The sequence below is a fragment of the Phalacrocorax aristotelis genome, chromosome 1 (assembly GCF_949628215.1).
Source record: "Phalacrocorax aristotelis chromosome 1, bGulAri2.1, whole genome shotgun sequence".
Classification (NCBI taxonomy): Eukaryota; Metazoa; Chordata; class Aves; order Suliformes; family Phalacrocoracidae; genus Phalacrocorax; species Phalacrocorax aristotelis.
Genome location: NC_134276.1, coordinates 137941967 through 137966538, shown reverse-complemented (window position 1 = coordinate 137966538; position 24572 = coordinate 137941967). Strand labels below are relative to the sequence as shown.

Genomic DNA, 24572 nt, shown 5'->3' with positions numbered 1-24572 from the left:
CTATATCCTATGCCTTAATAAAGATAGTCTATGTAACTCACTTCTATCTAAGATAGCCTCTGAATTAATTTATAACAATAAGTCACAATATTGCAGTTCAGTTGTTGGTGTTACCTAAACATCTGGTTTCATGGTCTTTCAGCTAACAACATGAATGCATCTTCATTTGAAGAGCTAAGTAGCAGGGTCAACTGATGATCATAATAAGACAACTAGCATTGTGTCTTATTTAATTTTTGTTAAATATGGTCATTTTCCATGAGGACAGAACTATTTTATAAATCATATAAAAATCTGGACATTTTAACAGGTTTTCAAATGTATAAGTTGTTGTTTGACTGACAGTGAGTGGTCACTTTTTAAAATATGATTTCTTCAGTCTATTTCATTATTAAGTACATTGGGATTAGGATGGTAATTTTGTAAATGTTAAGCTATCTTTCATTTCTAATCCTGATGTAGAATCCAGTATGAAATTTCAGTTGCATGCAATGATCTGGGAAAGCTAGTGATGTACGTTACCTAGAACAGTTGATTAGGCTGTATTAACATTTCCTGTGTATCTTCATATGTAGTATACACACATTAGCCGAGCACATCTCTGAATAACATTTAGTAACACAAGAAACATCTGTACATGGTTGGTATCTAGGGGAAAATATGTTCGTAATAAAATACCTTAATTTAATAGGGCATTTTTTAACTTACATTTTGATTATGTTTTATAAATGTCTAAATAAAAAAATCAAGTCCCAATGAATTGCAAGAAACAGCTTTATATGCAAGTGTAGGTATTTGAGCAACCGAGTATTTTTTGCCATTTATGACTTCACTTGACTAGTTCCATAATTACCAGCAAAGGGCGTTGGAAGGACCTATAGGCTTATTAAAATTGAGGGGGGTGTGGGTGTGGTTTGTGAGTTCATGTTTGTTTATTTTGAACTTTAGCCTGTTGTTATTTATTTGTAGATATTATGCAATGATGATTTTGCTGATATATATGTGTAGGTCAGCACGTGCAGAGCTGTTCCTGTTACTTCAAATTCAGTGTATGTCTTCAGATGATGTCATGTAATGGTTGAATATAAACACTGGAAAAAAAAATGAAACTACTTCTTGTAGAATACATACTAAGGAGCTTTGGGAGGGAAGACGCATTTGTTTTAAGTATGTGTTGGCTACTTTGCCACAGAAAGCACTCAGATTGGTTTTGGGCTTTAGATACTTGTAGATAACAGCAGGAATATCTCATATATAGGAATAACAAGCAATGTAGAGAGGCCCGTGATGTACCTACTCTTACATAGTTTCTGCTGCATGTTTTTTGTGTTGGTATTAAGCAAGCTAGTTACGATATATTGTGTTTTCAGTATGTGGGAACTTAAGATCGTTGCTTGTAACTTTCTTTTTCTCTCTGTAACGACAAAATCATTGTCCCGTGGAATACCTGCTTGGTAGCACCTTAAGGTAAATTTAAGCTCATGATTCAGAAGTGAAAATATTCAGGTCCCATACCTTGTCAGCTCATAAATCTCATTAGAAGTAGTAATATGTGTTGGGCACCCATTTTGGGTATTTTGGTCATTTGTGTGTGCTTGATTTGTTTCAAAGGCTGAAAAAGAAGTAGTGCGGGAGGCTGTTCTGAAAGCAGTAGAGGAGGAGAGGAGAAATATGGAGAAGATTTATGCAGAAGAAAGAAAAATATGGAAAGCAGAGTGTGACAGACATAAGATTGCCCAGGCTGTTTGGGAAGCCATGCAAAAGCAAAGAAAGCAAAATCAAGTTAGTATATTTTACACTTCCATGGACCTTCTTTGTATATTTTATTTTTTGTTTTGAATGTCTTCATAATGTTGTGGTAGATTGTCCTGTGACATCTGTCATTCATCACTGCACCACTGATATTGGTAATGCACAGCAATTTGTTAGGTTGTCTTCATTTAGGCTATGTGTATGGAGAGATGTTTGCACATTTACAGCAGATTTCCTGCAACCTTTTCAGGTATGTATATTGAAATGAGATGAATCATGCCCTCTAAGTGCCTATTTTTGACCACTGACTTCAAAAGGAGGCCAAGATGACTAGCTCAGATACTGGCATTTATGTTATAGACAATTTAGGTGACTTTTTCAACCTATGGAGGAGAAGAGACATTACATTTTTTGTCTATTATGCTGGAATTACATTGTTTCTCTTAGTAAAAGGATATTTTTCTAAGATAGAATGGGTACAAAATAGAGAGGGTTATGAAAATTGGAAACCTAAACCAGTAATGAACCAGAAATGTTTCTATAGTTACTTTTTGGAGAGGTGCTTCTATAAGGATAATTTTACATCACTTAACACAAATTGAGAGGGACATCCCCAACATTGCTTTTAAAACTTGTAGGAATTACCAATTAAATATATTATAATAGCAGTTAAATTACTCTTCCAAGAGTTGAATTTTGTAGTCTCTGATGCTGGAAATATTTGGGGGAACAGTCTGTAAATTCACTGATTCCTTGGTGACGTACTTGAATGTCAAGAGTACGAATACTTTTAAGCAAGATACACAGAATCACGGGTTGGAAGGGACCTCAGGGATCATCTAGTCCAACCTTTCTAGGAAGAGCACAGTCTAGACAAGATGGCCCAGCACCCTGTCCAGCCGAATCTTAAAAGCATCCAATGTGGCAGAGTCAACCACTTCCCTGGGGAGATTATTCCAATGGTTGACTGTCCTCGCTGTGAAAAATCTTCCTCTCATGTCCAATCGGAACCTCCCCAAGAGCAGCTTGTGTCTATTCCCCCTTGTCCTCTCCACGTGACTCCGTATAAAATCTTCTTGGTAGCTTCCCATTAAGTACTGGTACACGGTGATGAGATCCCCTCTAAGCCTCCTTTTCTCAAGGCTGAACAAACCTAGTTCTCCCAGCCTATCCTCGTATGGCAGGCTTCCCAGTCCTTTGATCGTCTTGGCGGCCCTTCTCTGGACCCCTTCCAGGCTGTCCACATCTCTTTTGTAGAGTGGGGACCAGAACTGTACACAGTACTCCAGGTGTGGCGTGACAAGCGCTGAGTAGAGTGGGATAATGTCTTCTTTCTCTCTGCTGGCGATGCCCTTTTTGATGCAACCCAGCATCCTGTTGGCCTTCTTGGCCGCAGCAGCCCACTGTTCGCTCATGTTGAGCTTCCTGTCCACCAGGCCCCCCAGGTCCCTTTCCACAGATCTGCTCTCCAGCCAGGTGGAACCCAGTCTGTGCTGCACTCCCGGTTTATGTTTCCCCAGGTGCAAGACCTGACACTTGTCCTTGTTGAACTTCATATGGTTCTTGCTGGCCCACTCCTCCAGCCTATCCAGATCCTCCTGCAGAGCAGCTCTCCCTTCTGGAGTGTCTACTTCCCCACTCAGTTTGGTGTCATCCGCAAACTTCATCAGGCTACACTTGATCCCGTTATCCAGATCACTTATGGAGATGTTGAAAAACATTGGGCCCAATATCAATCCCTGGGGACCCCACTTGTGACAGGTTGCCAATTTGAAAAAGAGCTATTTAGCACCACCCTTTGGGTGTGGCCTGTCAGCCAATTCCCCACCCACTGCACAGACCACTTGTCTGGGCCATAACGCATTAATTTCTCCAGGAGGAGGCCATGGGGAACTGTATCAAAGGCCTTGGAGAAGTCCAGGGAGGCAATGTCCACCACCCGCACCATGTCAACCAGGCAAGTCACTTTGTCGTGGAAGGCCACCAGGCTTGTCAGGCATGATCTGCCCTTAGTGAAGGTCGGTGTTTGGATCAACTGGCAGTTTTGTTCCCAAAGCCTGGCACCCAACAGTGTTGGTAAAGACAGAGGTGAAGAAAGTGTTGAAGACCTCTGCCTTTTCAGCGTCATTGGTGATTGACTCTCCTATTCTGTTTAACAGTGGGCCTATGTTTTCCTTCTATTTCTGCCTGTGGTCGACATATCTGAAGAACCCTTTCTTGTTATTTTTGACATCTATGGCCAGTTTCAATTCAAGCTGGGCTTTTGATTTTCTAACTGCATCTCTGCATGCTCTGGCAATGGCCTTGTAGCTCTTGACAGATAATCCTCCACTTCTCCATCTCTGGTATGCTTCCGTTTTTGATTTGAGTAGACCCAGGAGGGTCTACATTTCATTTAGGTCTTGGAATTTGGTATTACTATATTTTTTATGTCCTGGATAAAAGAAGACCTTTGGAATTTGAAGTAAAATAGCATATCACAGAAGTCTAAAAATCAACTCTTTGGAAACAGACCCTGTTTCCCTTTCTAGTGTTAAACAGAATTAACAACCTTATACCTAATCAAGTGTACAAAAAATTGGGTTTTGATTCTAAGCCATGATTACACTCTGTGTTGTTTACATTTCTAGTGTAAATAGAATGATTTTACTTTGTATATAGCTTGTTCACTTCTTTGGAATGTAAAGGTATCAAGTGGTAAGTTATCAGTTTACACGACTGTAATTTTACTATACTGATAAGCCTTCAGGTACTCAAACTCTCATTTACAACAAAACAATAAGCAGCTGACTTCAAAGCTAAATTTAAGCTGAGAACAATTGCTGAGGGTTTAGTTAGGTATAAATCATTTAGAGTATCCAGAATGAGAAATGATACCAGTGGTGTAGAGGATCTGTTAATAGAATGAGGAGCAATAAAGTAGTTGTTTACTACAGTAAAGACAGACAGCAATTTTATAGCTTGTGGAACATGAAGAGATTGATAGGAGGAGAACTATGGTAATGAAGTTTGAGGAAAGTTTTGATGAAACCTGCATATTTTTATTGAAGGAGTCCTGTAGCTGGATGCATGAGGTCAGACAGGTTTCTATATTTATGGACTTGGGGAGCATGTAAAATGTCCCAGGGGTGGGAGAGTGGCAGTGATGTAGTGACTCAGGGTAGGTTTGCCTTCCCTGTGGAGTGTTCTGCCAGAGTTTCTTCTTGTTGGTATCGCCTTTGAAGTTGTCACAAGGCAGGATGGTATTAGAAGTAGTTTAATACCGATGGATATATTCTTTCAGACAAAGTCTTTATATACTGAGCTGTCAGTGCTTTTCTGAGGAAGAAATCCAGGCCTTTTAAAAGGACAGGGTTTTCAGCTCAAGCTGCTGGTTGAAACACACTTAAAATATGCTAGGTAATATTTCTTCAGTCAGGCAATTTTAGTATAAGAACAGTAAAGCTTTGAAGATCACAGTTCTGCTGAATCAGGTGGTGAGATTTCCCTTCATTGCCTAAATAATTTTTTAAAAGAAGAAGAGATTAATGTTTACTGTGCAGGGATAATACAGGTACTTTTTTAGACTTTTCATTGTTTTTGTTGCAAAGTGGCCAGGAAGGAGAGCCATAGTGGATGCAAATCTGGAAGCTTTAGGCAGATTGCTTCTACTTGTTAGATATTCAGGCTTGACAAAACTTTGTCCTTTAAAATTGTTTGGACTCATTTAGATGGATGTTGAGACTGCAGATAAGGAAATGCTACTTCCATATAAGATTTATTTTATTAACATTGCCAGAGGAAAATCTGCAAACTTAGGGACAGTTTAATAACTTGTGATTAATATCGAGTATTTTGTTACCAACTAGGAAACAGCAGAGTAAAGATAAACTTACAGTGAAGGTAAGAACTAAGACATACTGAGTCAATGTTTTGGCTTGATGGAGCAACCTTGACATATCTCCTTCTCCTTTTTTTATTAAAGAAATTAAAGGATAAAGTAACATGAGTATTGCATTTGTTTTTGTGAAAGCTTTGACTGTTCCAGTGAATTGGGGTCTTTATTTAGAGACATGGGATTTTTAAATAAATTGGATATATTATTCTTTGAAGCCTTGTAGGTCTGAAGGGATAAATGAGATGCACTACATCACCAAGGAAATGGTAAGATTTTTTTCTAGGGCACTGTCTCAAGAGGCTGTATGGTGTTAAGGTCCAAAAGACTTTCGTTTTGGTTGAGACTGGCAGCATGTTCAGGTTTTATACATGTGTTATCCAGGTGGTTAGTGCTTTTATAAGAGAGATTTTTTTTTTTTTAATTCAGAAAAGGATTCTTAGTTTTGTGGAGGCTTGCATTTTACATCAGGGAGAATAAGCTCTCCTTGAAAGAACTGAGTAGTCTTCTGATTAAAGATAATGTTCATTTGCACAGTAACCTCGTGATCCTTTTACAACACATTGAAAAGTCATTGTAGATGAGAAACTAAAATATTCACCAGGCTAGATGTAGCCTGACATGTCTACATGAGGTGTTTTTTTCTATTTTTGAGATATTGTATGACATTTTTTACAGTGGCACTTCCCTGCAAGGAGAGTTTGATATGTCTGATAGTTGTCAGTGTTGAGAGGAATGCTTGGTGAAATTCTTCCACTAGAATGTTTTTTCTAGAACGCTTATTTGAGTAAAGAAGTCATTGCTCTCTAGATAAGAAGAAACTATAACAGGTAATTTGGCTAAAGCAGAAGCTTTTCCCCCAGAATTCAAAATTGCAGCGAAGCTCCTGGAACACAACTATAAACTTCAGTGAAAAAACAGTAGACAGTGCTCTCCATTGTCATCTTCCTTCCACTTATTTTTACTCTCTGAAAAAAACTAAAATCCAGAAATTCTTTGGGGATATAGGACGACGAGGACCATACAATTTTGGATAAAATAGAAGAATGATATTTTGTATATATCATTAGTGGGCAATGCAGGCTAGCTATAGCAGTAGCTACTGTAGCTATAACACTACCATGCACAGAGCTCTCTGTGTGGTACTTGTTATCATTTTACAAAGCTAAATACTCAATTACATAAATGAAGTAAAATTGGGGAGGAAGAGAAGTAGCAAAAGAAGCTAAAGAGAATTTATACACCACAATTCTTCTTTTAAAGAAAAATCATTAAAATTAAAAGGAAAGCTGGCAGCTGCAGGGTGAGCCACAGAAATTTAGGTCCATGTCATAGCTTGAAATTAATAACTCTCCTAAAACGCTCTAAGCAAAGAATCACCTTTGTCATTTCCTGCAGGCTTAAATTTAAAATACTATGTATAATCTACTGTAGTTTACCCTAATTCTCAAGGGAAAAAGAGCCTGAGTTGTTCATTGCCATAATCCACACAGCAGATACATTAGACACTCAAGTGTTCTGAAGGCTGCAAATAATTAGAAAAAAAGGCACCTCTAGTATATTAAAAGAACTAACACAAACTCTGCTTCCTCTTGGACATGAGCAAAAGCACTAAGGCAAAATGATCTTACCAATGGGAAGGTATTTCAGGAAAACTGAGGCTGCAGTGTTTCATTCAGCCAAGCCACAACTGAGATATACTGAGATATAGAAAGAACAAATATTTTTGCAAGAAAAGGTAACTAAAAGGCTTATGGAAGAAAAATGTGAATTTCCAAGTAGTCTTTCCTGTGTCAATATCTGAGCATTCAAGACAATTGAATATGTTTACACCTCTGAGGGTTCATGTGGTGGTGTTCTTTGCAGAACAATAAATTTGTAATTTATTATTTTGGAATATATTAATATAATTTTGCTGGCATATTTCTAAATAGTTGAAGAAAATTTTATTTTTCTGTACTTTATGGGCTTTAAAGTATATTTAATATTTTCCCTTGAGTTTATGAATATCACTACGTGCTGTTACTTAAGGTAAAAGCAAAATGTCTAGAACACACAGTGCTTAATCTCCCAAAATCAATGGCTACTTGCCTGCTACTTTATTAAAACTGTTTTGCTATTCATGTTCATCTGCTGAGGGAGTGCTTCTACTGATAGTTGTAGCAAGCCCGAATCAATTTTATATTGACTGTCTTAAGGATTTGCACACCTAGTCATATGTAAGTGAACAAAAGATACATAAGTGAAAACATGGAGGCATTGGCTGCGTACTGAAAGAACTGGCTTTTGTTTCTTTTCTACTATTGCTTAATTTAGCTGTTAAATTTTTGTTGAAAATTATTATTTGTCTAAATATTTTTCCTCATTGCCCTGTATTTGAGAAGGCTGGATGAACTAATAAATAAAAAAATTTTGTCTAAAAAGTTATTGCCTGCCCTAGCTTTGTGAGATTTATTAGCTGGTAGAGTGGCCCTTTCTTAGCCCTATAATATGTAAAAAACACTTTTTTCTCTTGTTCATCAAATCAGTAAGTTTATGATTAATATTTTGGAGGATAGTATGAGGAAAAAAAGAAAATATATAGGGCTTATGCATTTGTCTTATCTTTTTATTGTCCAGTAAGACTACTTTTGCAGATAGATTCCCCAACGTATCTTTCGTAGGTGTCAAAACTATGGGATTTTGTTTATTGGCACCACAGTTTGCTTACCTTAAAAAAAATAGAGAACACTGAGTGCAAGTGCATGCCCCTTCCCTGATCTTGGAATCTGAGAATGAATTTCATATTGTGAATCCACTTATCTATCTTTAATTTCTTTGTTATACACAGTAGTTTTCAGGGTTGTCCTTGCAGAACTTTTCTCGTTTGATCTCCTGGAATCTTTCTATCCTGTTCATCTCTTTCATACATACACTTACTCCTGAACTGCTTATGTGTAAACATGCATTCAACTGCTATTCCCATGACAATGGTGCAAAAATCTGTTTCTTCTACCACTTTAAGTGACGTGCTACATGGTACTATGATATTCCCTACATCTTTATTATTAAATCATCATACTGTTTTTAAGATAGAGCTGTGTTCTAATCATCTATGCCTCCTGTAAATTGCAGAACTTGCATCTTGTTTCTGTGTGGTGCAACAGGCGATCTGGTAATTTCAGCAAGGCAGAAGATAGGCTGGTTTGGGAATCTGTAAGTTGTAGGAGAGGCAAGATACCACTGAGTAGCTTCTTGGCAGTAGTTTTCTGGGGGACTCCATAATCACAGAATCACAGAATGGTAGGGGTTGGAAGGGACCTCTGGAGATGATCTCGTCCAACCCCCTGCTTGAGTAGGGACACCTAGAGCAGGGGGCACAGGAAAGTGTCCAGGCGGGTTTTGAATGTCTCCAGGGAAGGAGACTCCACAACCTCTCTGGGCAGCCTGTTCCACTGCTCTGTCACCCTCACAGTAAAGCAGCTCTTTCTCATGTTTAGCTGGCAGTTCCTGTGTTCCAACTTGTGCCCATTGCCCCTTGTCCTGTCATTGGGCACCACTGAAAAGAGTCTGGCCCCATCCTTTTGACACCCACCCTTTAGATATTTATAGGTGTTTATGAAATCCCCCTCAGCCTTCTCTTCTCCAGGCTAAACAAACCCAAGTCTCTCAGCCTTTCCTCATAAGAGAGATGCTCCAGTCCCCTGATCATCTTGGTAGCTCTCTGTTGGGCTTGCTCAAGCAGTTCCCTGCCTTTCTTAAACTGGGGGGCCCAAAACTGGACACAGTACTCCAGATGTGGCCTCACTAGGGCAGAGTAGAGGGGGAGGATAAACTCCCTCAACCTGCTGGCCACAATCCTTTTAATGCACCCCAGGATAGTGTCGGTCGTCTTGGCCACAAGGGCACATTGCTGGCTCAGGGTCAGCTTGCTGTCCTCCAGCACTCCCAGGTCCTTCTCAGCAGAGCTGCTTTCCAATAGGTCAGCCCCCAGCCTGTACTGGTGCATGGGGTTGTTCCTCCCCAGGTGCATAATATTATACTGCTTTAGCAGAATATGGAGCTATTGCCTCCCTGGGTTTAGATAGTTGCATTATGGTTTCTGTGCAAGATTGCCTCTTGGCTGATATCAAATTTGGAAGCCTAACTCACTTTTTCTCCATGCCCACTTCAAGCGCTATTTCTGTCTACACTAAAAACACTGATAAATCTCTTTGACATCACTTTAGGAATGTATGACTGTCGCTTAAAGTTCAAATGGCCTCTTAGTTTTTCTTCTTTCTCACCTCCACATACTTTCTCGTACCTTCAACACTATCCATGTTGCTTGTTGATCTGGTTTTGTTTCAGATCTAATTGTAAATATAACAGTTGACATGTTGCTGGTCATTTAGACATCATATCTGTAAGAGATGACATATCATATCTAACAACATAGGTGCAATTTTCATCCAAGCTCCCACTTTTCCTGTATTTTTATTAATGAATCTTTTTTTTTTCCTGTACTAACAATTACAGTTTGTCGTTTTAGAATACTGCCATAATGATCAATTTCCAGTCCTTTACTTTGGGCTTTCCATCACTCTTTCTTTGTTAAATAAGCTATAAATGGCTATTTGTCTCTGCTTCAGTTTGCTTTTGTCTCTTTCTCATCATTATTCATTCTATTTATAGTATTTGTTACTAGGAGATCAACTTTCACCTATAAAACATTTATGATATTGGCATTGCTTTCCCTTCTTTTACCGTGCTTTTTTATTTGGGAAGATTTCCATGTGACATATAATATTAATTTCATTTCCTTAAATACATCTTCAAAACTCCTCTCATCTATGATATACAAAGCACTGAGTGCATTGCCAGTTAAGGGAATACAAAATAGTATCGGTTTACCAGTCTTCTGTTGTCCATTTGTTATTTGTTTCATATTATACATAGGTTACAGAATCCTATGGGGGGAGGCAGAGTTTGAAATACTCTATTTATTCTGTATTTCTGAAGTACCCAGCAAAATGGCATATTTGGTATCGCAATTCCACGAATAACTTTGTTAGAATTTGTAGGGTTTTGAATGGACAGGAGAGTGTTAATATTTGGAAGAAAAAGAGATATTTTTTTCAGCAGCAGGCTTGGACTGTCATAACACTGCTCTTCAATATCTTGTGGATTCATACAAGAAGTTGCTGGGTTTTTTCCTCAATATCATGATTCCTACCCAAATAGGCTATTGATAATACAGTATCACATAATGTGCTAGACAAAAACTTGCTTTTCAAAGGACATCATCTTCAATTTCTGTTGCCTTTACTATATCATTCAACTTTCAGTGGGAGAGTTTGCTTACGTTTCTCTCTAGGATATCCAACCAATATTTTCAGTTTCGCTTTCTTCTTCATTTTCCACCTTCTTGCACAGATATTAGTGTCCAGTGTTTCTGGAGACCATGGTGATTCCATAAGGACACAGAAAAACATTTTTCATTTAAAAAAAAGTTGTATAATCTTGAGTGTGTGAGAAATCACACAACTTAGTAGCATTGAGTGGAAAGAGATCACTGCTGTTACATCAGTTTATTTTTAATATGCTTGCAAAGTCTGGAAAGGAGTAGGCTACTGCATGCAGACTTTAACCATGTCTGACTTCAGAAGTAGTTTGTAGTAGTTTATAACCACAGACATTATAATTTGAGGGTTACTATTTTCTGAAAAACCACTAACATTGCAGTCTGTGGTTGCATTTCCTAGATAAAATTTAGGACTGCCACCTGATCCTTGTGTGGAAACAAAAGAATTTTCCTATAAAATTGCAAACCATCATATGGCACTTTTTCTTAAATACTGACTGGAGTTCTCTGGTATGTACAGTACACTGGTGGTTTTTTTTTTCCTGTCTTCCTGCAGATATATATAATGTGATTATGTGATTGTGATTCCTAATATATGGTTGAATATGACTTGTCAGTTGAGTACTTGAATAATTTTAATTTGTTTTTATTAGCTATTCTAATCTTCTAGCTGGTGTCAACAACATGTATATAAAGTCCTGTAAAGAAGCTAACTTTGACTATAATGTAGTACTCCAGCCTCTGATCAGATATTAATAAAAAAAAAAGGGGGTAGAACCCCCAAGAGTTGCAGCTCAGGTGCAATTTGTGGTGTGCTCTTCCTTGGCTTCTTATGGAAACTAGGCTTTCCCATTTTCTTGAATCTATTAAAATAACACTGAAAGCCTCAAATACTGCTGTATCCTTTTTAGCTAAAGATTAAATAAGGGCCAATTTTTACCTTGCAACCAAAATCTAAATTAGGATAAAATCTAAAGGTAAATATAGCATAAAAGGAAAGAGCAATGAAAGAGATGAAGGAAAAGTAAGTGCATATGCTGATAGGATGTACATGCAGCTAAGACTGTTAAACAGTAATAATAGGAAATATCAGAATTTCAATAGTCTTTGTATCAGTTGATTATTTGCTGTAATGACTGACAGAAATAAAGACAGATGGTGACTTTGAGAACTTAGAGGAGAGCACTTTGTGAAAGGTCATCTAGAAGGAGTGAAGACTCTTTTCACAGAAAGAAAAACTAGTATCACTGATTAATTCAAAGGACAGGGCAAAAATACGTGACTGAACTGGCTAGGGGATTGGGTGTTGTATGATGTTTGCTCTTTGAAGCCTTCTGAAAACTGCATGGGAAGGATAAGATGTTTTCTTCCCAGTTCATTGATATCACAGCAAAACTGTCTTTTGATAGTCTTGAGTGGTCTGTCATTGTTACACAGAGGTCTATGTTTGCTCATTGTGAGCTGCGAGTAAGGGACAGTGCAAACTGAATCAGCCAGTTCAGAGGTGTTGTTAGTCGTTGCAATGTCTGGGTTTTTTTAAGCCATGAGCCTGGGAAGAAAGTTGTGTGTGTTCTTGTGTTTCATTTTTCTTGAATTTAGCAAGCAGGATAATGTTTAATCTCAGTTGAGAAGCAGACGTTCAAATCACAGAGAAATAGAACCATATGATTCATCCTAGACCATGGCTGGCAAAGATTAGTTGCCAAAAAAAAGTAGTGTTCCGGAGTATTACCAGAAGTCTGGTAAAAAGAAATGTTGGAATGAAGCCCACTAAAGTACGAGTCTCTTGTCTACAATCATAAGACATTGCTCAGTCTCATGGCTACGTGATCTGTCTGTTGAATTACCATTCTTATGGCAGACTGACTGTTGAGATAATTTTCAGATGATAAGTATCATTAACATGTATCTGAAATAGTGAGGTATCAGTTTCGGTTTCATTACGTACTCTATATTGATTTTGTATTATGAAGTAATAAATGTTTGCAAATTTAGAAGTTATAGCAGTACTTCTTTTGGTTGACTAGACTGTGGTAGATGAATCATAGAATCATTTAGGTTGGAAAAGACCTTTAAGATCGACTCCAACCATTAACCCAACACTACCAAATCCATCACTAAAACATGTCACTAAGCGCCACGTCTACCCGTCCTTTAAATACCTCCAGGGATGGTGACTCCACCACCTCTCTGGGCAGCATCTTCCAATGCTTGACAAACCTTTTGGTGAAGAAATTTTTCCTAATATTGAGTCTAAAGCTCCCCTCATGCAACTTGAGGCACTTTCCTCTTGTCCTATCACTTGTTACTTGTGGGGAGAGACCGACACCAACCTCACTACAGCCTCCTTTCAGGTTGCTGTAGAGAGCGATAAGGTCTCCCCTCAGCCTCCTCTTCTCCACACTAAACCACCCCAGTTCCCTCAGCCACTCCGTGTAAGACTTGTTCTCTAGACCCTTCACCAGCTGCGTTGCTCTTCTTTGGACACACTCCAGCACCTTAATGTCCTTCTTGTAGTAAGGGGCCCAAAACTGAACACAGTATTTGAGGTGCAGCCTCACCACTGCCAAGTACAGGGGCATGCATGATCACTCCTTAGTCCTGCTCGCCACACTAATTCTGATACAAGGCAGGATGCTGTTGGCCTTCTTGCCCACCTGGGCACACTGCTGGCTCATATTCAGCCAGCTGTTGACCGACACCCCCAGGTCCTTTTCCATCAGGCAGCTTTCCAGCCACTCTTCCCTAAACCTGGAGCGTTGCATAAGGTGGTTGTGGCTCAAATGCAGGACCTGGCACTTAGCTGGGTTGAACCACATGCAATTGGCTTTCACCCATCGATCCAGCCTGTCCAGATCCCTCTGCAGAGCCTTTCTACCCTCAAACAGATCAATGTTCCCAACCAGCTTGGTATCATCTGCAAACGTACTGAGGGTGTACTCGATCCCCTCATCCAGATCTTTATTGAAGATATTAAATAAAACTGGCCCAAATATTTAGCCCCGGGGAACAGCCACCACTTGAGGTTGGCTGCCAACTGGATTTAACTCCATTCACCACAAGTCTTTGGGCCTGGTCATCCAGCCAATTTTTTTACACAGTGAACTGTATGCCCATCCAACCTATGACCAACCAGTTTCTCCAGGAGACTGCTGTGGGAAAGGCTGTCAAAGGCTTTACTAAATTAAAGCTCTGTTTACTGGAGAGCAGCCCAAAGGAGAGGGACCTGGGGGTTCTGCTCAATGGCAAGTTGAACATGAGCCAACAGTGTGCCCTGGCAGTCAAGAGGGCCAACCGTGTCCTGGGGTGCATCAAGCACTGCATTGCAGCCGGTCGAGGGAGGGGATTGTCCCACTTTACTCTGCACTGGTACAGCCTCACCTCAAGTACTGTGTGCAGTTTTGGGCACCAGAGTACGTTAAGGATATAAAGCTACTAGAGAGTGTCCAGAGGAGGGCCACGAAGTTGGTGAAGGGTTTAGAGGGGAAGCTGTGTGAGGAGCTGCTAAAGTCACTTGGTTTGTTCATCCTGGAAAAGAGGAAGCTGAGGGGAGACCTTATCGCAGTCGACAGCTTCCTCACAAGGGGAGGAGGAGGGGCAGGCACTGATCTCTTCTCTCTGGTGACCAATGACAGGACCCAAGGGAATGGCAGGAAGATGTGCCAGGGGAGGTTTAGGCTGGATATTAGGAAAAGGTTCCTCATCCAGAGGGTGGTGGACCACTGGAACAGGCTCCCCAGGGAGGCAGTCATGGCGCTAAGCCTGGTGATTTTCAAGAAGCACTTGGACAATGCCCTCAGAGGCAGGGTGTGAATTTTGGGGTTTCCCTGTGCAGGGACAGGAGTTGGACTCGATGATCCTTGCAGGTCCCTTCCAACTCAGGACATTCTTTGTTTCAATGACTCTTTACTATGTTCTTTTAAAATTTAACTTGGTATGTGGTGTATGGCAACTGTTCTCACTCAAAGCTTGAGTCATCCACAGTGTAATTAGAAAATCTATATAAGACTAAAGAAAGCAGATTAAAGAACTGGGAATAGCTGTTCAACATACTAGCTATTCCCGGTACCTTTTGGAATAGGTATTTGCTTTTTGAAATACTGGGATTTTGGAATATCCACTGGTTCATGATTATTCAAATTTTTTTGAACTGCTGGGTGCTGGGAATATACAGAAAAACTAACTTTTTTTCTGTAGAGTGAGGCATTAAAAAAACAATTAGGGACTTGGCTGAATTCTTCAATCTTCCATTTTTTTTAATTTCTATTGAAGCTAAAAGGACCCTTGTATCTCCTTATTATAAAACTGTAAGTATTATGAATGTGAAAAAAGAGAAAGTAAGTAAAAAATTACGGTAACTTATTTATTTAATTATATAGAAGTAATCGGTAATATTTTGTTCCTTATGGTAAAGCAAATAAGGATATATGATGTTAGAAAATTGGCAGTGATAGGTTAGCAGTTGGACTCGATGATCTTAAGGGTCTTTTCCAACCTTAACGATTCTATGATTCTATGAAAATAACTTGTTTTTATCAACTTGTTGCTCTTGAAGTAAGTATTGATAACAAAGAGTCAAAACTGTCATAGTCATGGTATGCTTTGCTTATTGCCTCAACAAGATGTTATACAACTTTGTTTTCACTGTATTCCATAACTGCATATTCTTCAGAGAATTAATACTAGTCTTAATTTTGGGAATTTGCCATTGTAAGTGGAAAAGAATTCTTTCCGATTTTATTTTTTCTATTTTAATCCTGGTGTAATAAAAGACTTGTCCATAAAAGTATTGCTAGTGATTTCCATTTTCTTGTGGTTTTTTAATAGACTTTTGTATAACTTAATTACATTTTTATTTGCACCTTTGTTCATATAGTGTTTCAAGTAGCATCAAGGAAATTTAGCATACTTTGATTGTAAATATTTTATTGATGTAAGATTTTCTACATATTAAGATACAGCACTTTCAGTTCTGTAATTTACTTTTAAGATTTTAATGGGGTAAATGATGGGATTTTTTTTCCATTCTAATACAAGACAGGGTTTTGGGACCTTTTGACAAATTAAGATGGCTTGAGAATATATTTATGAGAACAGTGTATTTGTATAATATGTAAATTTCTGCTACTTTTTTTGTTAGTCTTGCCAAAGTTCTGTAGTGAAAGAGACCTTTGTCTCAGAATTATTTTTTGGTAAACTAGAATTCGGTAAACTAGAATTAAAATAGAAAAAGAATGTTAATCACTTTTCACAACTATGGTTTTCCTATTTGCTGTATTCAAGAATACTGGGGACTACATAGTTGCACAGTCAAATTTGGGATTTTAGACCTTTTCTGTTATAAGACAGCAAAAATATTGTTTGCAGGAACTTTTCAGTTTTGGCTGAAAAGCAGTAAATAGCTAAAGGTAAGAAACAACACTTTTTCAGTTTAAATACTTCCACTGAAAAGTCTTTAAAAAAAATGGGGTTTGGTCCAATTCTGTGGTGTTATTCTTCATTTTTTACCCTAATACCATCTGGTAAAATGCCACTCTTACACATACAGGTGAATTATGTAACTTCATAAATATCTCTTACTTCCAGAACCTTAGAATTCCACCTGTTCTCCGGAGTCAATCTATTCAATACCATTGAGTTCCTGCAGAAATACTTTCTGCAAAGACAGAATTGTAAAGCACCAAGAATGCATCAGTTAGCATTCTGAGATTCTGTATTTGAAGCAAGTGTCACTGTAGGTTGAATGATTTCTTAAACCAGTAAACAAAGCAATAGAATGATTGTCATTCTATCTCACAAACATTTGTAAAATTATGTATTTCTCTTTGTACAGAATATGTACAAGGTAGACTCAGTCATTTTGACCAGAGCCTGAAAGCCTATGAATAATTAAATCTAAAAAAATAAATTAAGCTATCCTTGATTTTTATCTTTTTTCTTACATGGTGAAAAATATTTTTTAGCTTTATTTTCTGTGTACTGTGTTGCTTACTAGGCATTATTCTAATTTAATATTTAGTTAATAATGGCAGTGTGCCCAGGTGGGCAAGAAGGCCAACAGCATCCTGCCTTGTATCAGAATTAGTGTGGCGAGCAGGACTAAGGAGTGATCATGCATGCCCCTGTACTTGGCAGTGGTGAGGCTGCACCTCAAATACTGTGTTCAGTTTTGGGCCCCTTACTACAAGAAGGACATTAAGGTGCTGGAGTGTGTCCAAAGAAGAGCAACGCAGCTGGTGAAGGGTCTAGAGAACAAGTCTTACACGGAGTGGCTGAGGGAACTGGGGTGGTTTAGTGTGGAGAAGAGGAGGCTGAGGGGAGACCTTATCGCTCTCTACAGCAACCTGAAAGGAGGCTGTAGTGAGGTTGGTGTCGGTCTCTCCCCACAAGTAACAAGTGATAGGACAAGAGGAAAGTGCCTCAAGTTGCATGAGGGGAGCTTTAGACTCAATATTAGGAGAAAAAAATATTTACTGCAAGAATGGTCAGGCATTGGAAGATGCTGCCCAGAGAGGTGGTGGAGTCACCATCCCTGAAAGTATTTAAAGGACATGTAGACGTGGCACTTCAGGGCATGGCTTAGGAGACATGGTAGTGTTGGGCTGACGGTTGGACTTGATGATCCTAGAGGTCTTCTCCAACCTAAATCATTCTATGTTTCTATGTGGACATGGCACTTAGTCACATGGTTTAGTGGTGGACTTGGTAGCATTTGGTTAACGGTTGGACTTAATGATCTGTAAAGGTCTTTCACAACCTAAATCATTCTATGATTCTATGGATGATGGATCATATCTGATAGTGTAGCATATAGCAAAAGAAAGAGTTTGAACTTTGTTTAGATCTTTGGTCCTTGGCCAGTAAAGATTGGGGAGGTGGAGGGGAGAAATAAAGAAGGGGAAAAAGGAAAAGAAAAAACCAAAGATTAGAGTAACCTTCCCCACTCCCATGAATCCAAGTTGTAAATGTCATAAAATACCTGTATTACTCTGCAGTCAAGCAAACCCATAGACAAATCTTTTCAGCACTTGCTAGTATAGTTTTATGTCCAGTCAGCAAACAATAATGAGAAAGATGGTACGTGTATATTTACTTTCCATTTTCAAAAGGTTTTTATTTTAAAAAAATCATATACATGAATGAATACACTAGAAGTCCTGGTGTGTTCCTTTCTGAACCTTTTTTTCCCATTATTTCCATTGTTTTTAATTCAATTTTTTTCCATGGCTGCATTGCTTTGTTTTGTGAAAGTCTGCTCCTAGATGGAAATTAAGATTCTTCTTTTCCATGTGCTGCTCTCCAAACCCTCCCTCAGAGCAACTGCAACATGGCCTCAATGGCTATCTATTTTGCTTAGACATTTATTTTATTATGCACTGGATCCTCAGTTCAGCTGTATCTGTGGTGCATGGCTGCAGTGCAGTAATACGGGAGGTGAATTTTGGTCCATAGGAAAAAATAGTGTAACATTATTTACAGTTTCTGTGAGTATTGCAACAGTTATCCATGTTTTTTCTCCAATTTTCTCACATCTATTTTTGAGGGACTGTGGAGCTTCTTGCCAAAAAATCAACCAAAACCCAAACCTTTTTTTTCTTAAGAAATAATATTTCTGAATAGCTATAAAGATTACAAATATGTTGTGTTTGTATTCTTTAAAAAGAAAAATAAATTTCATCCTATGGAATTCTGGTCACAGCTTGCTGCTTATGCTAAATATGAATGCACTAAGTAGGCTTGGTGATACTGTTAATAGAAGTGTGTGTCACAAATCCCTGCTTCATTCTGCAGGTGCACTACTAGTGTTTCTGCTACTTCTGCTTTTGAACATCTAGCACAAAAGCATAGGAATTGCAAAGGCCACTACCTGACACTTTCCATCTCCCTTTCGGTCTCCCATCCAAATCACTTAATAAAGTGTGATTATTTTTACTGGATGTTTTGTAGTTTTCTGAAAATGTTAAATTTTTGTATGGTTCGTTTTCAGTAATCTTGTGTTTGTCACTTCATTTTACTGAATTTTAGAAACAAAACACTTGGCTAAATAAAGTTATTTCTTATTTCATGAGTGGCTTTAGGATGCTGGAACTTAACTTTCAGGACAGTGACTTCAGCCCAGGAGGTTGTTTCCTGAGCTGATAACTTACATAAGTAAGTTGTACTGGAGATAATAGAGGTGTTCTAAGAAGTGGTTCCTGGCTTTCTCTACTGTGACGCATTTCTAGTACTGAATCAGATTTGATGTAGACTAAAGCTAATTTGGGGGTGGGGTGGGTTGGTATCCACTATTGCTTTTTACTCCTGTGTACAGAATGACCCTGGTGCTTCCCAAGGTTTGAAAACAAAATTATTGTCATTAGGACTCTGCTTATTGTGATGGTAGAACAGCCATTATGTAGGTTTTTAACAGCATGCAATATGGAGAAAAGGAGGCTGAGGGGCAACCTGATTGCTTTCTCCAGCTTCCTGAGGACAGGAAATGGAGAGGGAGGTGCTGATCCCTTCTCCGTGGGATCCAGTGACAGGACATGTGGGAATGGCTCAAAGCTGCATCAGGGGAGGTTCAGACTGGACATTAGGAGGCATTTCTTTACCAAGAGGGTGGTCGAACCCTGGAACAGGCTTCCTAGAGAGGCGGTCAATGCCCCAGTGCCTGTCAGTGTTTAAAAGGCATTTAGACAATGCCCTTAATAATTTGCTTTAACTTTTGGTCAGCCCTAAAGTGCTCAAGCAGTTGGACTTAGATGATCATTGTAGGTCCCCTCCAAGTGGAACATTCTATTCTGTTCTATTTTATTAGTAGCAACTAGTACATCCGTGTCTCTGTTGGAATGTAATACCTGTATTGCTTCCTTTTCTTCTGCTCTGAGGGAACATTATCTATCTGTTAAGACAGCTTTCAAGTTATTATTTTGCTCTTCTTTAGGCCTTTTAGTGATTAAAGTACTGAATTTATTAATTTTTGTAAAGATATTGCAAACATTTAGGATAACTATCATTGAGAAAGGAGGGTGGTCATGATAAAATTTTAGTAGGAAGGAAAGGGATAACCTGTATTACATTTGTGAAATACTTTTTATATTTACACTTACATGTTTTCCTTTTAAAAAGGAAATTGTCAAGGAAGCATTAATGGAAGAGCAAAAACGAAGTGAAAGGGCAATCGAAGAAGCAGTGAAAAGGACAAGAGAGGAACTGATGGAATATATCAAAGAGCAGAAGAGGGTGAGTTACCAGTGGCTAATGGGTTTTACTTCATGCAGTGAGAAATTGGTGAACTTCATTAATCCTAAAACCTGTCTTAAAATGCACAAGAAAACAGAATCAGGAGTTATGTCTTCACATTTGTCACTCCTTTTTTCAAACAATTTGTAACTATGATATATTTCTTCATGTATATTTATAGAATTTTAAGTTTATCACAAGCTGAAAAGCAGAAATGAATGCATTGGTTGAAATTTACAGTCTTTCTTATTACAGTAACTTAAAGATGGGGCATAAATGCAATCTGTCAAATTCAAATTGTGATCTCAGGTCAGTTCATTGAAAGCATTTCAGTATCAGTAACAGATGCTATTTTATGTTCACAGATGAACTTTTTTGTGCAGTTTGCATGCACACAAAAGTCGTTCTACTTTTCCTCTCAAACCATATTTTGTGACAACCTGAGAATATATTGGCATTCTACCAAGCATGATTTATAGCCAGTGCACTGGTCTTGTTATGATATGTTGTAATATTCTGAAACTTGGTGTCAGGTATTTTGCTAATGTTGTATACTTGCAGTTTCATGCTTGTGTATAAACAGTAAAATGTAACTTAAAAGACAATTTGATTTGCTTTCAGTAGAAGGAGGAAAAAAAAATACACTTCTGCCCATTGAGGCTCTTTATAAAGACAAAAAAATTATTTTAAAAACCCTCTTTTATATGGTGGTGGCAGCTCAAGATCAAATTCAGTTACTTCAATATTCTCAATAAATAAAGTCACTAAGCTTGAATCTAATTGGTAATGTCCTGAGAAGGAAGTAGAAATAATGTGTTTGGCCTCTTCTATTCCCTGCTTTTATGGGCTGAGTAGTGTTATGGGAAATAGGATTTAACTTCAGAAGTTAATCCCTCTACTACTAGTTAAGATTAGTATTGGATGAGCTTTCTTCCATTATGCTGTGTGTGGCGTTCACATTTAGCAGTATGAGTCCTATTAGCAAAGACACTTAAACAGATGTCCCGGGAAAACACGATCCATAAAGATGTTTGAGCTTGCCTATATCTGAAATTGGTAATTTATGAAGGATAAGCTTTGGGGAAAGTGAGAATAGGTCTACTGTTAAAGTATCTTGTATCATAAATAAATTGGTCAATAGGACCACTAGTGCAGATGATTGAATCCATCTCATGTGGACTCCTCACTGTTGGCAGTTAGATCACACCGTTTTGAATTGATGGTAATTTCCTGCCGGCACTTCAATAGCAACTTATCTGTCCTTAATCTCTTATATTTCCATTTGCATCAGGGATGGAGACTTTCTTCCGTTTTCTTTCCACCTAGACACAGTTGGAGGCAATTGCCATTATTCCATTTTTTGACTACTGTTAGTCTGTCTTGTCCTTGTGAAGTTTTAAAAAATCAGTGAAACAATGAAAATACAATCCTCAAAGAAACAAAATCCTCTTTGGTTTAACTAGTAGGAGCATCATTTGTATTTATTCCATAGAGTTCTTGAATATAAAAGTATTTCAGTCAACTTTTTTCCCTTATTTATCAATTGACACGTATTTCCATTCATTTTAAAAAAAATCATATGTAATGACAGCTAGATTTTTCTGGCATAAGATTTATAAAGTGTGTCTCTATTTAAGTTGAGAATGCAAGATGCTTTTAACTCCAAATAATTTGGCATGATAGCTTTTGTATGATTACATAAGAAGCAGAGTAAATGAACCTTGGTTAAAGCCCATGCACCTGTCAGAGTAATAAATATACTTTATGGACTATACTAAAAAGAGCCAGCTTATGGAAGGAATTCGTAGAAAGAAAACAGGGAAAATGCCTCACTTTCCTGGCTGAGATTCAGTGATGTTTTTTTTCCCTTTGAGTGATGGGTGGAGTCCCAGTTACACAATTCCAAAGGTAGCATACACCGTATATGTTTCATCACTGTTTTGAAAATAGGTTTGTAGAATCCTTAAAAGCGTGGGACGTGGGGACAACAGTATTTGTACTTGATTAGCAGTGGTTAAGTGCTTCAGGAAAAGACTCATAAACGGATTCTTATCGAGCTTATTTTGTAATAGTAAAAGTACATTTTATCCCTCATGGTAAATGTAGTATATACCAGCTTTCAAAGTAGCTTGTAACTTGTTTAGTCATTTATTCCATTAAAGCTTTCTTTTAGGAAAATTGCAATAGTTGTCATATCAGTTTAAGAAAATCAGTTGTGTATTTGACCAGCTACTTATTTGCTACAAATACTTTAAAATACTGATGGGCATTTACAGTTGTATTTGTACTTGAATTCTTAGAATAAATTCTGTAACAGTTTGTAAAGGTTGGATCTGGCAATTCCACAAGTTTTGCAGTACATTATAAACGTAGGCCAACATTATATTGTACTGTATATAATAGTAAATATTTATATTGAGTTAGAAAGAATTGATTATGGATAAGTCTTTTTAAAAACAGATTGATCTGATAATTATTTATAGAAATAATTTCTGTCAATATAACATATACATTGAAAGTAAACTGTAGAAGTCTGTTGCAGTTCCAAAACTGACTTGAGTTATATACTAGCTATGCTAGCACTAAAACTGTGGTTATTTTGGGGAGCCAAGACACTATATGATTTAAGTGTTCAGAGACTTACCAAGCAGGAATCCAACATATCAGCAACCTATGTACAGTTTAACAGTCACTTAGCATATGGGATGTACACCTGGGATTATTTGAATTAGTAGAAAGTTACTTAGCAAAAAGGAAGTATGTTCCTTTGTCCTTACACAGCACTTTTCAACCCTTTTCTTTCTTGATAGCAATCTTTCAATGGGAATTCTTTAGAGCTGTGGAAACTGGATGTCCTGCCTTTGATAAAATTCTTATCTAAATAGTTTAACGTCATATGCATAAAGTTTTTCCATACCTAGGGTGTTTATAAACCACCATATTTCAAAGCCTTTCACCAATAAATAACTAGGAGTTAAGCCAAGTAGTTTTACACATATGTTTGACATTGTTACCCACAAATGAGTTACATTCAGTATCAGTGAAACAAAAGTTATTTACAGTCTCTTTGTTCATATTTTCTCATGCACAAACAAGCAAACTTCAATGCATTTTTTTAAATACGAAAAATAAGATGTTGGTAAGATTAAGAGGACGAAATGGAAAATAATGCAACAATATCATGCTAAAATGCCCAGCATAAGAGAAGATCAAATGTAATTGGCTCTATATTCAAGCCAAACAATGGCTCTAAAGCCAGTGGAGAATTTGTTAGCAATTCTTCACCTTTGACTAAAGTACATTGCAAGCTAAAAAATAAAAAAAGGAAACTGTGATGACAACATATGTTTTCACGCAATAAATGAAAGATGGGCAAAGCATTGTGCTTATGCCTTTTTCATACTTCAAATACAATCCCAAGTTTTTAAAGATATATAGCACAGTTCAACTTCTGTACTGCAATCTTAGTTTTATTTTCTCTGTTCTGTTAAATGAAAAATTTTATACTAGAAAAATGTGTTTTATTTTGCTACAGATAACATCTTAAAAACTGGATATCTAAGATAAGGAAATTTCAATCAGGATTTTGTCTCTCTATTATTTCATGATTATTTCAAAACTACCACCATTCTGAAGCATGCTTCAAAACAAATAGAATAAGACTGTCATATCTGTTCAAAGACATCTTGCACAGCTACCAAATTTGCAGAGGTTTATATAAACATTAATACCACCTTGAAGAACTCTTTTGAGTCAAATTTGTATACACTTGCTACAACTATTAGCCAGACTTGCTTTCTCTAGCAAAGGTACATCCACATTATGTGCACAAAATTATCTTTATTAATTACCTGAAGGTCTATTTGACCTTGTAATATTGTAATATATCCTTGGTTGCATGTAAGTATCAAGAAGGCAAGGTAAAACAATGCTTTACCTTCCTGCTAGTGGAGTAGGACGTGAGGAGAGAGGGGAGAGAGGTGAATAAAAAGGAGATAGGCACTGAAGTATGATTAAATGGTAAGGCACTACTTTCACTTTTGTCATAAAAATAAATGTTATTCTTGTTTGGTATCCAGTGCATGGATACAGTGCAAGACTGTGTGCCACCTATATCCATGAGACGTGGATGTAGAGGGAAGCAAAATCTTTCAGTTTGGTCAGAGTTGAGTAAAGAGTAAGGAGGCCCTTGTCCATGAGTATCCAAAGTCTATCCATTTTGATGTAAGCTCAAGAGTCATTAACTCATTTGTCAGTATTGTCTTTTGTTGCCTGATGTTCATAATCCTGTAACCTCTAGCCCTGCATTGTGGTCGTTGGTCATCTGACTACTCTGAAAACAGCCAGTACTGTGACAGGCCCCAGCACATTAAGTGACCCCAAGGTACCATAAATGAT

The 24572-nt window shown here is 37.8% G+C and overlaps 1 protein-coding gene across 16 annotated transcripts in view; it reads left to right on the top strand.

Annotated features, from left to right (window-relative positions):
• Positions 1-24572, top strand: part of CCDC91 (coiled-coil domain containing 91) — a 154969-nt gene that overhangs the window by 101164 nt on the left and 29233 nt on the right. For 14 of the 16 annotated variants that reach the window (XM_075111735.1, XM_075111697.1, XM_075111796.1 and 11 more), the window contains 2 exons: positions 1612-1782; positions 20061-20174. In XM_075111735.1, coding sequence (XP_074967836.1) covers positions 1612-1782; positions 20061-20174 — 285 coding nt within the window. The remainder of the gene's footprint in view (positions 1-1611; positions 1783-20060; positions 20175-24572) is intronic. The other 2 variants (XM_075111787.1, XM_075111816.1) reach the window with 1 other exon arrangement.